This window comes from Salvelinus fontinalis, unplaced genomic scaffold (assembly GCF_029448725.1).
Source record: "Salvelinus fontinalis isolate EN_2023a unplaced genomic scaffold, ASM2944872v1 scaffold_2443, whole genome shotgun sequence".
Classification (NCBI taxonomy): domain Eukaryota; kingdom Metazoa; phylum Chordata; class Actinopteri; order Salmoniformes; family Salmonidae; genus Salvelinus; species Salvelinus fontinalis.
In genome coordinates, this window is record NW_026602652.1 from 1 (window position 1) to 13,407 (window position 13,407).

Sequence of the window (13,407 nt, forward strand, 5' to 3'; positions counted from 1 at the left end):
TTTGTTTACGTATATATAGTGTACTAGGCTGACTGTTTTCAGTGTGTACCGTTTGTTTACGTATATATAGTGTACTAGGCTGACTGTTTTCAGTGTGTACCGTTTGTTTACGTATATATAGTGTACTGGGCTGACTGTTTTCACTGTGTACCGGTTGTTTACGTATATATAGTGTACTAGGCTGACTGTTTTCAGTGTGCACCGTTTGTTTACGTATATATAGTGTACTAGGCTGACTGTTTTCAGTGTGTACCGTTTGTTTACGTATATATAGTGTACTAGGCTGACTGTTTTCAGTGTGTACCGTTTGTTTACGTATATATAGTGTACTAGGCTGACTGTTTTCAGTGTGTACCGTTTGTTTACGTATATATAGTGTACTAGGCTGACTGTTTTCAATGTGTACCGTTTGTTTACGTATATATAGTGTACTAGGCTGACTGTTTTCAATGTGTATGTACCGTTTGTTTACGTATATATAGTGTAATAGGCTGACTGTTTTCAATGTGTACCGTTTGTTTACGTATATATAGTGTACTAGGCTGACTGTTTTCAGTGTGTACCGTTTGTTTACGTATATATAGTGTATTAGGCTGACTGTTTTCAGTGTGTACCGTTTGTTTACGTATATATAGTGTACTAGGCTGACTGTTTTCAGTGTGTACCGTTTGTTTACGTATATATAGTGTACTAGGCTGACTGTTTTCAATGTGTACCGTTTGTTTACGTATATATAGTGTACTAGGCTGACTGTTTTCAATGTGTACCGTTTGTTTACGTATATATAGTGTACTAGGCTGACTGTTTTCAGTGTGTACCGTTTGTTTACGTATATATAGTGTACTAGGCTGACTGTTTTCACTGTGTAGGATTCTTGTACGGTGATGCCGAAGTAAAGTGTCCATCCTGAATGGACAATAAAGTTGTATTCTAAAGTCTTGTGTTGTTTCCATCCTGTTCCCCAAGCGGAGGTGCAGAGTGAGATAGAGAGGATCTTTGAGCTGGCCAGGTCCCTACAGCTGGTGATCCTGGACGCAGACACCATCAATCACCCAGCCCAGCTGCTCAAGACCTCGTTGGCTCCCATCATCGTCCATGTCAAGGTCTCCTCACCCAAGGTAGGGACTGGAGGGTCATGTTATTTGAAACACATCCATGTCTACTATAGGTAATAATAATATGACCAGGAACATCGTCTAAAACAACTCACAGAACTGTCAACATTGTCAATTATACAGTACGCTATAACCTACTGACCCCCTGGGACCACCTGCTTTTGAAAATGAATGTCAACATGCTTAGACACTGATTGGTTTATCAGTGGAGGGCTTTTAGAGTTATGTGTATTGTTATCAGACAAATACACTTTAATCTATCTAACGGATTATTACTTTATTTTAAATGATTCTATTTGACCGGTTTACCTGGTTAAAGATGTGAAAAGCAGTGTTCCCGTAAAAAACGTGTGTGAATATAACATTACATTAGAAAAGAGCAGGACCATTTGAACAGAGGTCTGACACTATCTAACACATATTTTAAATGTCTTCCCACCGTCTAGGTTCTGCAGAGGCTGGTCAAGTCTAGAGGGAAGTCCCAGAGCAAGCATCTGAACGTACAGCTGGTGGCAGCTGACAAACTGGCCCAGTGTCCTCCGGTGAGTGACTCTGACAGCACACTGTCTCTTTAATCTCCCCCACCCAGCATACTGTCTTTTTAATCTACACCACCCAGCATACTGTCTCTTTAATCTACACCACCCAGCATACTGTCTCTTTAATCTACACCAGCCAGCATACTGTCTCTTTAATCTACACCACCCAGCACACTGTCTCTTTAATCTACACCACCCAGCATATTGTCTCTTTAATCTACACCATTTAGCATACTGTCTCTTTAATCTACACCACCCAGCACACTGTCTCTTTAATCTACACCACCCAGCATATTGTCTCTTTAATCTACACCACCCAGCATACTGTCTCTTTAATCTACACCACCCAGCATACTGTCTCTTTAATCTACACCACCCAGCATACTGTCTCTTTAATCTACACCACCCAGCATACTGTCTCTTTAATCTAAACCACCCAGCATATTGTCTCTTTAATCTACACCACCCAGCATATTGTCTCTTTAATCTACACCACCCAGCATATTGTCTCTTTAATCTACACCACCCAGCATATTGTCTCTTTAATCTACACCACCCAGCATATTGTCTCTTTAATCTACACCACCCAGCATACTGTCTCTTTAATCTACACCACCCAGCATACTGTCTCTTTAATCTACACCACCCAGCACACTGTCTCTTTAATCTACACCATTTAGCATACTGTCTCTTTAATCTACACCACCCAGCATACTGTCTCTTTAATCTACACCACCCAGCATACTGTCTCTTTAATCTACACCACCCAGCACACTGTCTCTTTAATCTACACCATTTAGCATACTGTCTCTTTAATCTACACCACCCAGCATACTGTCTCTTTAATCTACACCACCCAGCACACTGTCTCTTTAATCTACACCATTTAGCATACTGTCTCTTTAATCTACACCACCCAGCACACTGTCTCTTTAATCTACACCATTTAGCATATTGTCTCTTTAATCTACACCACCCAGCATACTGTCTCTTTAATCTACACCACCCAGCATACTGTCTCTTTAATCTACACCACCCAGCATACTGTCTCTTTAATCTACACCACCCAGCATACTGTCTCTTTAATCTACACCACCCAGCATACTGTCTCTTTAATCTACACCACCCAGCATACTGTCTCTTTAATCTACACCACCCAGCACACTGTCTCTTTAATCTACACCATTTAGCATACTGTCTCTTTAATCTACACCACCCAGCATACTGTCTCTTTAATCTACACCACCCAGCACACTGTCTCTTTAATCTACACCACCCAGCACACTGTCTCTTTAATCTACACCACTCAGCACACTGTCTCTTTAATCTATACCACCCAGCACACTGTCTCTTTAATCTACACCATTTAGCATACTGTCTCTTTAATCTACACCACCCAGCACACTGTCTCTTTAATCTACACCATTTAGCATATTGTCTCTTTAATCTACACCACCCAGCATACTGTCTCTTTAATCTACACCACCCAGCATACTGTCTCTTTAATCTACACCACCCAGCATACTGTCTCTTTAATCTACACCACCCAGCATACTGTCTCTTTAATCTACACCACCCAGCATACTGTCTCTTTAATCTACACCACCCAGCATACTGTCTCTTTAATCTACACCACCCAGCATACTGTCTCTTTGATCTACACCACCCAGCACACTGTCTCTTTAATCTACACCACCCAGCATACTGTCTCTTTAATCTACACCACCCAGCATACTGTCTCTTTAATCTACACCACCCAGCATACTGTCTCTTTAATCTACACCACCCAGCATACTGTCTCTTTAATCTACACCAGCCAGCACACTGTCTCTTTAATCTACACCACCCAGCACACTGTCTCTTTAATCTACACCACCCAGCATACTGTCTCTTTAATCTACACCAGCCAGCATACTGTCTCTTTAATCTACACCAGCCAGCATACTGTCTCTTTAATCTACACCACCCAGCATACTGTCTCTTTAATCTACACCACCCAGCACACTGTCTCTTTAATCTACACCACCCAGCATACTGTCTCTTTAATCTACACCAGCCAGCATACTGTCTCTTTAATCTACACCACCCAGCATACTGTCTCTTTAATCTACACCACCCAGCATACTGTCTCTTTAATCTACACCACCCAGCATACTGTCTCTTTAATCTACACCACCCAGCACACTGTCTCTTTAATCTACACCAGCCAGCATACTGTCTCTTTAATCTACACCACCCAGCATATTGTCTCTTTAATCTACACCACCCAGCATACTGTCTCTTTAATCTACACCACCCAGCACACTGTCTCTTTAATCTACACCACCCAGCACACTGTCTCTTTAATCTACACCACCCAGCATACTGTCTCTTTAATCTACACCACCCAGCATACTGTCTCTTTAATCTACACCACCCAGCATACTGTCTCTTTAATCTACACCAGCCAGCACACTGTCTCTTTAATCTACACCACCCAGCACACTGTCTCTTTAATCTACACCACCCAGCATACTGTCTCTTTAATCTACACCAGCCAGCATACTGTCTCTTTAATCTACACCAGCCAGCATACTGTCTCTTTAATCTACACCACCCAGCATACTGTCTCTTTAATCTACACCACCCAGCACACTGTCTCTTTAATCTACACCACCCAGCATACTGTCTCTTTAATCTACACCAGCCAGCATACTGTCTCTTTAATCTACACCACCCAGCATACTGTCTCTTTAATCTACACCACCCAGCATACTGTCTCTTTAATCTACACCACCCAGCATACTGTCTCTTTAATCTACACCACCCAGCACACTGTCTCTTTAATCTACACCAGCCAGCATACTGTCTCTTTAATCTACACCACCCAGCATATTGTCTCTTTAATCTACACCACCCAGCATACTGTCTCTTTAATCTACACCACCCAGCACACTGTCTCTTTAATCTACACCATTTAGCATATTGTCTCTTTAATCTACACCACCCAGCATACTGTCTCTTTAATCTACACCACCCAGCACACTGTCTCTTTAATCTACACCATTTAGCATACTGTCTCTTTAATCTACACCACCCAGCACACTGTCTCTTTAATCTACACCATTTAGCATATTGTCTCTTTAATCTACACCACCCAGCATACTGTCTCTTTAATCTATACCACCCAGCACACTGTCTCTTTAATCTACACCAGCCAGCATACTGTCTCTTTAATCTACACCACCCAGCACACTGTCTCTTTAATCTACACCACCCAGCACACTGTCTCTTTAATCTACACCATTTAGCATATTGTCTCTTTAATCTACACCAGCCAGCATACTGTCTCTTTAATCTACACCACCCAGCATACTGTCTCTTTAATCTACACCACCCAGCACACTGTCTCTTTAATCTACACCACCCAGCACACTGTCTCTTTAATCTACACCATTTAGCATATTGTCTCTTTGATCTACACCACCCAGCATACTGTCTCTTTAATCTACACCATTTAGCATATTGTCTCTTTGATCTACACCACCCAGCATACTGTCTCTTTAATCTACACCATTTAGCATATTGTCTCTTTGATCTACACCAGCCAGCATACTGTCTCTTTAATCTACACCACCCAGCATACTGTCTCTTTAATCTACACCATTTAGCATATTGTCTCTTTGATCTACACCAGCCAGCATACTGTCTCTTTAATCTACACCACCCAGCATACTGTCTCTTTAATCTACACCATTTAGCATATTGTCTCTTTGATCTACACCACCCAGCATACTGTCTCTTTAATCTACACCACCCAGCACACTGTCTCTTTAATCTACACCATTTAGCATATTGTCTCCTTGATCTACACCAGCCAGCATACTGTCTCTTTAATCTACACCACCCAGCACACTGTCTCTTTAATCTACACCATTTAGCATATTGTCTCTTTGATCTACACCACCCAGCATACTGTCTCTTTAATCTACACCACCCAGCATACTGTCTCTTTAATCTACACCACTTAGCATACTGTCTCTTTAATCTACACCACCCAGCATACTGTCTCTTTAATCTACACCACCCAGCATACTGTCTCTTTAATCTACACCACCCAGCATACTGTCTCTTTGATCTACACCACCCAGCACACTGTCTCTTTAATCTACACCACCCAGCATACTGTCTCTTTAATCTACACCACCCAGCATACTGTCTCTTTAATCTACACCACCCAGCATACTGTCTCTTTAATCTACACCACCCAGCATACTGTCTCTTTAATCTACACCACCCAGCATACTGTCTCTTTAATCTACACCACCCAGCATATTGTCTCTTTAATCTACACCACCCAGCATACTGTCTCTTTGATCTACACCACCCAGCACACTGTCTCTTTAATCTACACCACCCAGCATATTGTCTCTTTAATCTACACCACCCAGCATACTGTCTCTTTAATCTACACCACCCATTGCTCCTTTTCAAGGTGTCTTCTTTCTACATTAACCTCCAACAATGTCTCCCTAGGTTTGCTTGAGGTTGATTCAAGACAGGGCCATTGAAAAGGTCTATTAACAATCAAGTGACAAATTACAATATTCAGTTTGTGTGACTGAACGGGGTTAGAACCCAGGTTTTCTGTGAAGGACAAGACAGCCTAGGTATTAGTTTAGGGAGCTAACAAGTCAGCTCAGCTCTAATGCCACGTTACTCACCTGTTTCACCAAACCCTCTCTCTCTCTCACTCCTGCTCTATCTCCCTCTCTCCTCCCTCTCTCTCCCTCTCTCCTCCCTCTCTCTCCCTCTCTCTCTCTCTCTCTCTCTCTCTCTCACTATCTCCCTCTCTCCTCCCTCTGTCTCTCTCTCTCTCTCTCACTCCCGCTCTATCTCCCTCTCTCCTCCCTCTCTCTCTCACTCCCGCTCTATCTCCCTCTCTCCTCTCTCTCTCTCTCTCTCTCCCTCTCTCTCACTCCTGCTCTATCTCCCTCTCTCCTCCCTCTCTCTCTCTCTCTCTCTCTCTCTCTCACTCCTGCTCTATCTCCCTCTCTCCTCCCTCTCTCTCTCTCTCTCTCTCTCTCTCTCTCTCTCTCTCTCTCTCTGTCCCACTTTTTCACTCACTCTCACTCTCTTTCTCCCTCTCTCTCTCTCTCTCTCTCTCTCTCTCTCTCTCTCTGTCCCACTTTCTCACTCACTCACTCTCACTCTCTTTCTCTCGCTCTTTCTTCACCCCCTCTAATAGGAGATGTTTGACATCATCCTGGATGAGAACCAGTTGGAGGATGCGTGTGAACACTTAGCTGAGTATCTGGAGGCCTACTGGAAGGCCACCCACACCTCCATGGCCACGCCGCTCAACCCCCTGCTGGGACGCAACCTGGGCCCCACCGCCCTCACTCCTTACCCCACCACCATCTCTGGACTGCAGGTTGGTCATAAACAGATAGCTACAGCGCTATGGGGTTAAAGCGACATTACACTCCAAAATCAAAGTTTGTCCAAAAATGTTGAGTTTGGAGTGTGATGTCATTTTAAGGGGAGACAGTTAATCTAAGTTAGATGAGTTGATTAGTGCCCCGTGTAACATACAGAAATGTAACAAAAAGGGGTTGTTTGTGTGTGTATGAGGTGAACCAGCAGACTCAAAGAATGAGACAACACAGCAACCACACGGGAGACCACTCCACGCCCAACGAGCGTCGCAACCTGATGACCGCCGACGAGAACTACCACAACGAGCGGGCGCACAAGGGACGCAACCGCATGTCGTCGGGCTCGCAGCACAGCCGAGACCAAGACCCGTACCACCAGGACTACCAGGACCCCTACCAAGACTCCTACAAGCCCCACCGCAACCGCTCCTCCCCGGGCAGCTACAGCCACGACTCCCGGCACAGGCTCTGAGCCCGAATGACGTCCCAGCTTCACAACCCTTATAGGCCTCAAGTCAACTCTCTGGTGGCAACAGAGTCAAAATGGTTCCCGTTCAAAATATTGTGTCAAATTCTGTTGTTTTCGATTATTTGTTTTACTTCAGGCGTTAGATGAGGAGTAGTCCCGCCCCCCTGAACAAAATCTCCAATCACCTCTCATTCCCATTCTGTCTTTCCTGGGCACTGGCAGGGACCCCTGTTAAGCAATGATGAGGAAGGATGAGGAAGAAGGACATGATGCTAATGCTACATAACTGAGTTAATACAACTCATATGACTGAGTTGCTTTTCCTCACAAGGGGACTTTCCTAGTTCCTGTGTTTCCCACACAGAGAGATGGGTTGAAGAGGAAAGCAGTATGAGATATTGTGGGCTCAGAATTGTGTACCCACAACCCCCCCCCCCTTACAGTACATGTCTGTTGTCATGAGGAGTTGTATACTTAGACCTGCCCCACCATGACTGGCAGTGGTCTTTTTCCAGACCTCAACTGATTCCTGAGAGGAGCATGTGAAGTATTTGGTTGTTTTGTTAACAAGTGCTTTCACATGTCAGATACTGTATGTGCCATTTGAACACCTGTCTAGCTTGGCCTTTCTTCGGCAACAGTCGATACTTTGCATATCTCAGTATTTTTCGCTACTCTGATTCGGTTGTGTCAGACTCATAGAGGTATTATAACAAGAAGCAGGGGTGTCAAACATTCAGAGTTCGCCTCATCTCTGGCCAGCCTCGTGATTGGTTGACCGTCCATGCTGCTTCCTGTGTTTCTCTCTGGCCAGCCTCGTGATTGGTTGACCGTCCATGCTACTTCCTGTGTTTCTCTCTGGCCAGCCTCGTGATTGGACGACCGTCCATGCTGCTCCACTAATGTTGGATTGTGTCTTCCCAGGGTCCTTTGCATCATGATCACTGATTCTCTGTGTAGCTGGCATGTTTTCCCTGACTTGAAAAAGTAATGCTCCCTTTGGTAGTAATATCCCTGTGTAAAATAGAGGGTGTTTAAGGAGGGAAAGCACACATTGGTGCAAAATAGGTGCAGTCTAATTACTTGAGAGTGCGTCATCTGAACTTTTTGTGGGTATTTAAATACATGAACATGGAAATGGAAGAAATTAATTGGTCAGTTTATTTCTAGCAACAATTTTTCTTCAGTAATTGTGGGTTTTTGGAGTTTTCGGTGAGATGAGAAGCATGCAGTTGTACCCAAGGGGGTTCGGTGACTAGTTGCATTGGCTCACCGATCCAATGCCTAGGCTTTAGTTTAGTGGGCTAATACACACTTCTGGCGTGCAGGAGGCCCGGGTTCGAGGTCGGTCACAGAGACACAACCACCCTCCAGGTTTTCCCTGCGGTGGATAGGTCATCTAAACTGGAGCTTTGACCAAGATGGAGATGGTGGTCCCTCCCTGTGCATCCTGGGAGAGGGAGTTCTTGGGGCAGCGTATTCTGAGGCATTGTTAGAGAGATGTGCAGAGTTAACTTGTTATAGCTAGCTGTGTTTTAGTGTAATTCCCTCCAATAGAGTCGATGAACTGTAGTGACATTTGTAGCACCCTCAGCAGGTGGTGCCTTAACATTCTAAAACAATTAAGAACTTCTGAAACGATAGGATCTTAATTATGATTTAGCTCCAGCTGTCTGGTTAGGGCACTGACTGACTGATTTCCTTGATTTCCTTGCCCATATCTATGTCTCTTATGCTAGTTTGTTCACTGACTGAAAACAATAGACTGCAAAACGAAGAAGAAGAAAAAGAATACAAGTACATCTGCTGTTGTTTATGAGCATGCTTCTCTGTCATATTGTGATTCAGGCCAAAGTGAGTGTTGGCTGATTGAATGGGGAGTTACTCACTGTTCATTAAAAACCAGAACCAAGAACCAGAACTAAGATTCAGCTCTGTTGCTTGAGACAATCAGAGGGATTTTCTAGCCCATTGACCTCTGTCCCACCAGAGTCCCAGTCTGTGAGGGTTTGGTAACTGAAGGTTGGGTTACTGCTACTGTGTGTAGCATGTCGTATCCCTTTTGAAACATTGGGGATCTCCTTTTCTATTAACAATTAATTAACTGAATTCCAATAGATTTTCTGAATTGACTTGAAAATTTAAATTTACCACAACTCTTTTTCCTGTGAATGCCCTGGAAAGAAAACATTTGTTCTCTGAATGGTGTAGATATAATTTCTAAAGGTCTCTGTTACTGATCTGGGAAAAAAAGCACGTGTCCTGTACTCTTCTTTTGTCTTCTTGTAAGAAATTAAGAGGCTACATTTTTGCTTCTAAATTAAGTTGAATTACAATTCTCATTATTTGATTAAATAACATGGGTTTAAACTCGACCCGGCCATTAAAACAGTTCAATGTTTTTTTCTTTGGTAAAAATGTACAAAAAATAAGAAAAAGTCAAAAATGTATCTCAATATAGGAAAAAGTAAAAGATACATATTTGCTGGTGATTATTTTTATAATAAATACATACATGTACATAATGTCTTTGAGAGATGCTATTTGCTGTATACTTGCATTCTCATTAAAAACTACGATCCTCGACGGGACAACTTGGAACAACAAACGTTTCAGTATACAAAAATGTCAGTATACAAAAGTTTCAGTAATGTGCAATACAAAAAGCATGCTGTTTTAAAATGAGGAAATTCCATGTACTATGCAACCGTGTACATCGCTTCATGCTGTGACTAATTCTCCAACTGTCCTTTTCCAAGCAGCTTCATCAGAACTCTTAAGGACATTTTGTGTTGATACTTTTTGTGGAAGACGAACAACTCAACGGCTAATGCGGTATTGCATGCATAATGTACCCTTTTAATTTATGAAAACGAATGAAAAGAAAATCATGTGAAATGCGAGATGATTGTGTCAAAGGCGAAGCTAGAAGTAACTTAAAAGTTTTCTTTTACAAAATAAAAGTCGTTCTACAACAACTGTCTCAGGTAACTTTTTTATCATGTATTATCTATATAGGCTTTTATTCTTTTGTATCAATATTTTACGTAGCAACACGTACCTACCAAATAGAATCTCATTCTGGTTCTGTGGTACCTACAATGAGGAATGCCACACTTAAAAGGCCCCTGTTGTTTACAATGACAATGTTGTGCAGTACACGAATCAACCACACAGTGGCCCTGTCTAGTAATAAGAGAGTATATCAAGTCTCATTTCAGTCTCTTGCCCTGGCATAGCCTGGTGGAAACAGACCGATCACTGCACTCACCATTCTCACTCACTTCACGTATTATCACCAATTAAAAGATGATTGATATATGAAGTGAAATGGAGAGGTGAAAGGCGTGATCAGGGTGGTTCCACCAGGCTAACCCTGTCATAGGCTACCGCTCTAGTCAATCCATGTGTTAGCTTCACACAGGAGAAGGTCTGATCCAGAGCGGATCCAACTCAAGATCCAGTAAATATAGTACAGGACAACATTCATCTGATTTTAATCTGATTTATTTTGGACTGAGCTGTCAATGATATCCAGAGACTGAGCTGTCAATGATATCCAGAGACTGAGCTGTCAATGATATCCAGAGATCTGAGCTGTCAATGATATCCAGAGATCTGAGCTGTCAATGATATCCAGAGATCTGAGCTGTCAATGATATCCAGAGACTGAGCTGTCAATGATATCCAGAGACTGAGCTGTCAATGATATCCAGAGACTGAGCTGTCAATGATATCCAGAGACTGAGCTGTCAATGATATCCAGAGATCTGAGCTGTCAATGATATCCAGAGATCTGAGCTATCAATGATATCCAGAGATCTGAGCTATCAATGATATCCAGAGATCTGAGCTATCAATGATATCCAGAGATCTGCTGTGCTTGTGGGTTTGACAGATAAAGAGGGAGTCATGCAGAAAGGATCCTTACAGAGAGGAACATTATGTTGAACTATGGGGGTTTGTCTTTGGATGCATCCATTTATTGCCCACCTACATGTGTGTCTGTGTGTGTGTCTGTCTGTGTCTGTCTGTCTGTGAGCATGTGTGCATGTGAAACCCTGTACAGTTTTCTATAACAGTCCCTTTCAGAGTATGTGCAGAACTCATTAGCTGCCTGAAGCAGGTTGATTATGTAACTGGAGAGTGAGGACAGAGACACAGCAATGAGATAGCACTGTCAGGATGCTTTATCCACACCACTGCTCCAGACCTCTTCAGGTCTATATCCTGGGTTGTCCCCAGTAGGGCACATGGTAACAAAATGTATTGTAATAGAAAATACTAATGTGTTCCTATTGGACAAGGTTGGGGCTATGGTAGTACCTCACCGTTTCTAAACGTTTTCTCTCCTACAACACAACTCTACCCTCTCCCTCCCTACTGAACAACACAACTCTACCCTCCCTACTGAACAACACAACTCTACCCTCTCCCTCCCTACTGAACAACACAACTCTACCATCTCACTACTGAACAACACAACTCTACCCTCTCCCTACTGAACAACACAACTCTACCCTCTCCCTCCCTACAACACAACTCTACCCTCTCCTTACTGAACAACACAACTCTACCCTCTCCCTCCCTACAACACAACTCTACCCTCTCCTTACTGAACAACACAACTCTACCCTCTCCCTCCCTACAACACAACTCTACCCTCTCCCTACTGAACAACACAACTCTACCTTCTCCCTCCCTACAACACAACTCTACCCTCTCCCACTGAACAACACAACTCTACCCTCTCCCTACTGAACAACACAACTCTACCCTCTCCCTCCCTACAACACAACTCTACCCTCTCCTTACTGAACAACACAACTCTACCCTCTCCCTCCCTACAACACAACTCTACCCTCTCCCACTGAACAACACAACTCTACCCTCTCCCTCCCTACAACACAACTCTACCCTCTCCCTCCCTACTGAACAACACAACTCTACCCTCTCCCTACTGAACAACACAACTCTACCCTCTCCCTACTGAACAACACAACTCTACCCTCTCCCTACTGAACAACACAACTCTACCCTCTCCCGCTGAACAACACAACTCTACCCTCTCCCTACTGAACAACACAACTCTACCCTCTCCCTCCTGAACAACACAACTCTACCCTCTCCCTCCCTACAACACAACTCTACCCTCTCCCACTGAACAACACAACTCTACCCTCTCCCTACTGAACAACACAACTCTACCCTCTCCCTCCCTACAACACAACTCTACCCTCTCCCTACTGAACAACACAACTCTACCCTCTCCCTCCCTACTGAACAACACAACTCTACCCTCTCCCTCCCTACAACACAACTCTACCCTCTCCCACTGAACAACACAACTCTACCCTCTCCCTACTGAACAACACAACTCTACCCTCTCCCTCCCTACAACACAACTCTACCCTCTCCCTCCCTACTGAACAACACAACTCTACCCTCTCCCTACTGAACAACACAACTCTACCCTCTCACTACTGAACAACACAACTCTACCCTCTCCCTACTGAACAACACAACTCTACCCTCTCCCTACTGAACAACACAACTCTACCCTCTCCCTACTGAACAACACAACTCTACCCTCTCCTTACTGAACAACACAACTCTACCCTCTCCCTCCCTAAAACACAACTCTACCCTCTCCCTACTGAACAACACAACTCTACCCTCTCCCTCCCTACTGAACAACACAACTCTACCCTCCCTACTGAACAACACAACTCTACCCTCTCCCTACTGAACAACACAACTCTACCCTCTCCCTCCCTACAACACAACTCTACCCTCTCCCTCCCTACTGAACAACACAACTCTACCCTCTCCCTACTGAACAACACAACTCTACCCTCTCCCTCCCT

The 13,407-nt window shown here is 43.7% G+C and overlaps 1 protein-coding gene across 1 annotated transcript; it reads left to right on the forward strand.

Moving 5' to 3' along the window:
- Positions 1-898: 898 nt before the first annotated feature.
- LOC129850900 (voltage-dependent L-type calcium channel subunit beta-4-like) lies at positions 899-10,518 on the forward strand (the record flags this gene model as incomplete). The annotated part of the gene is made up of 4 exons (XM_055917072.1): positions 899-1,118; positions 1,562-1,657; positions 6,882-7,067; positions 7,265-10,518. Coding segments are annotated over 4 exons (781 nt in total), but the record flags the coding sequence as incomplete, so codon positions are not given.
- Between the last annotated feature and the right edge of the window lie 2,889 nt (positions 10,519-13,407).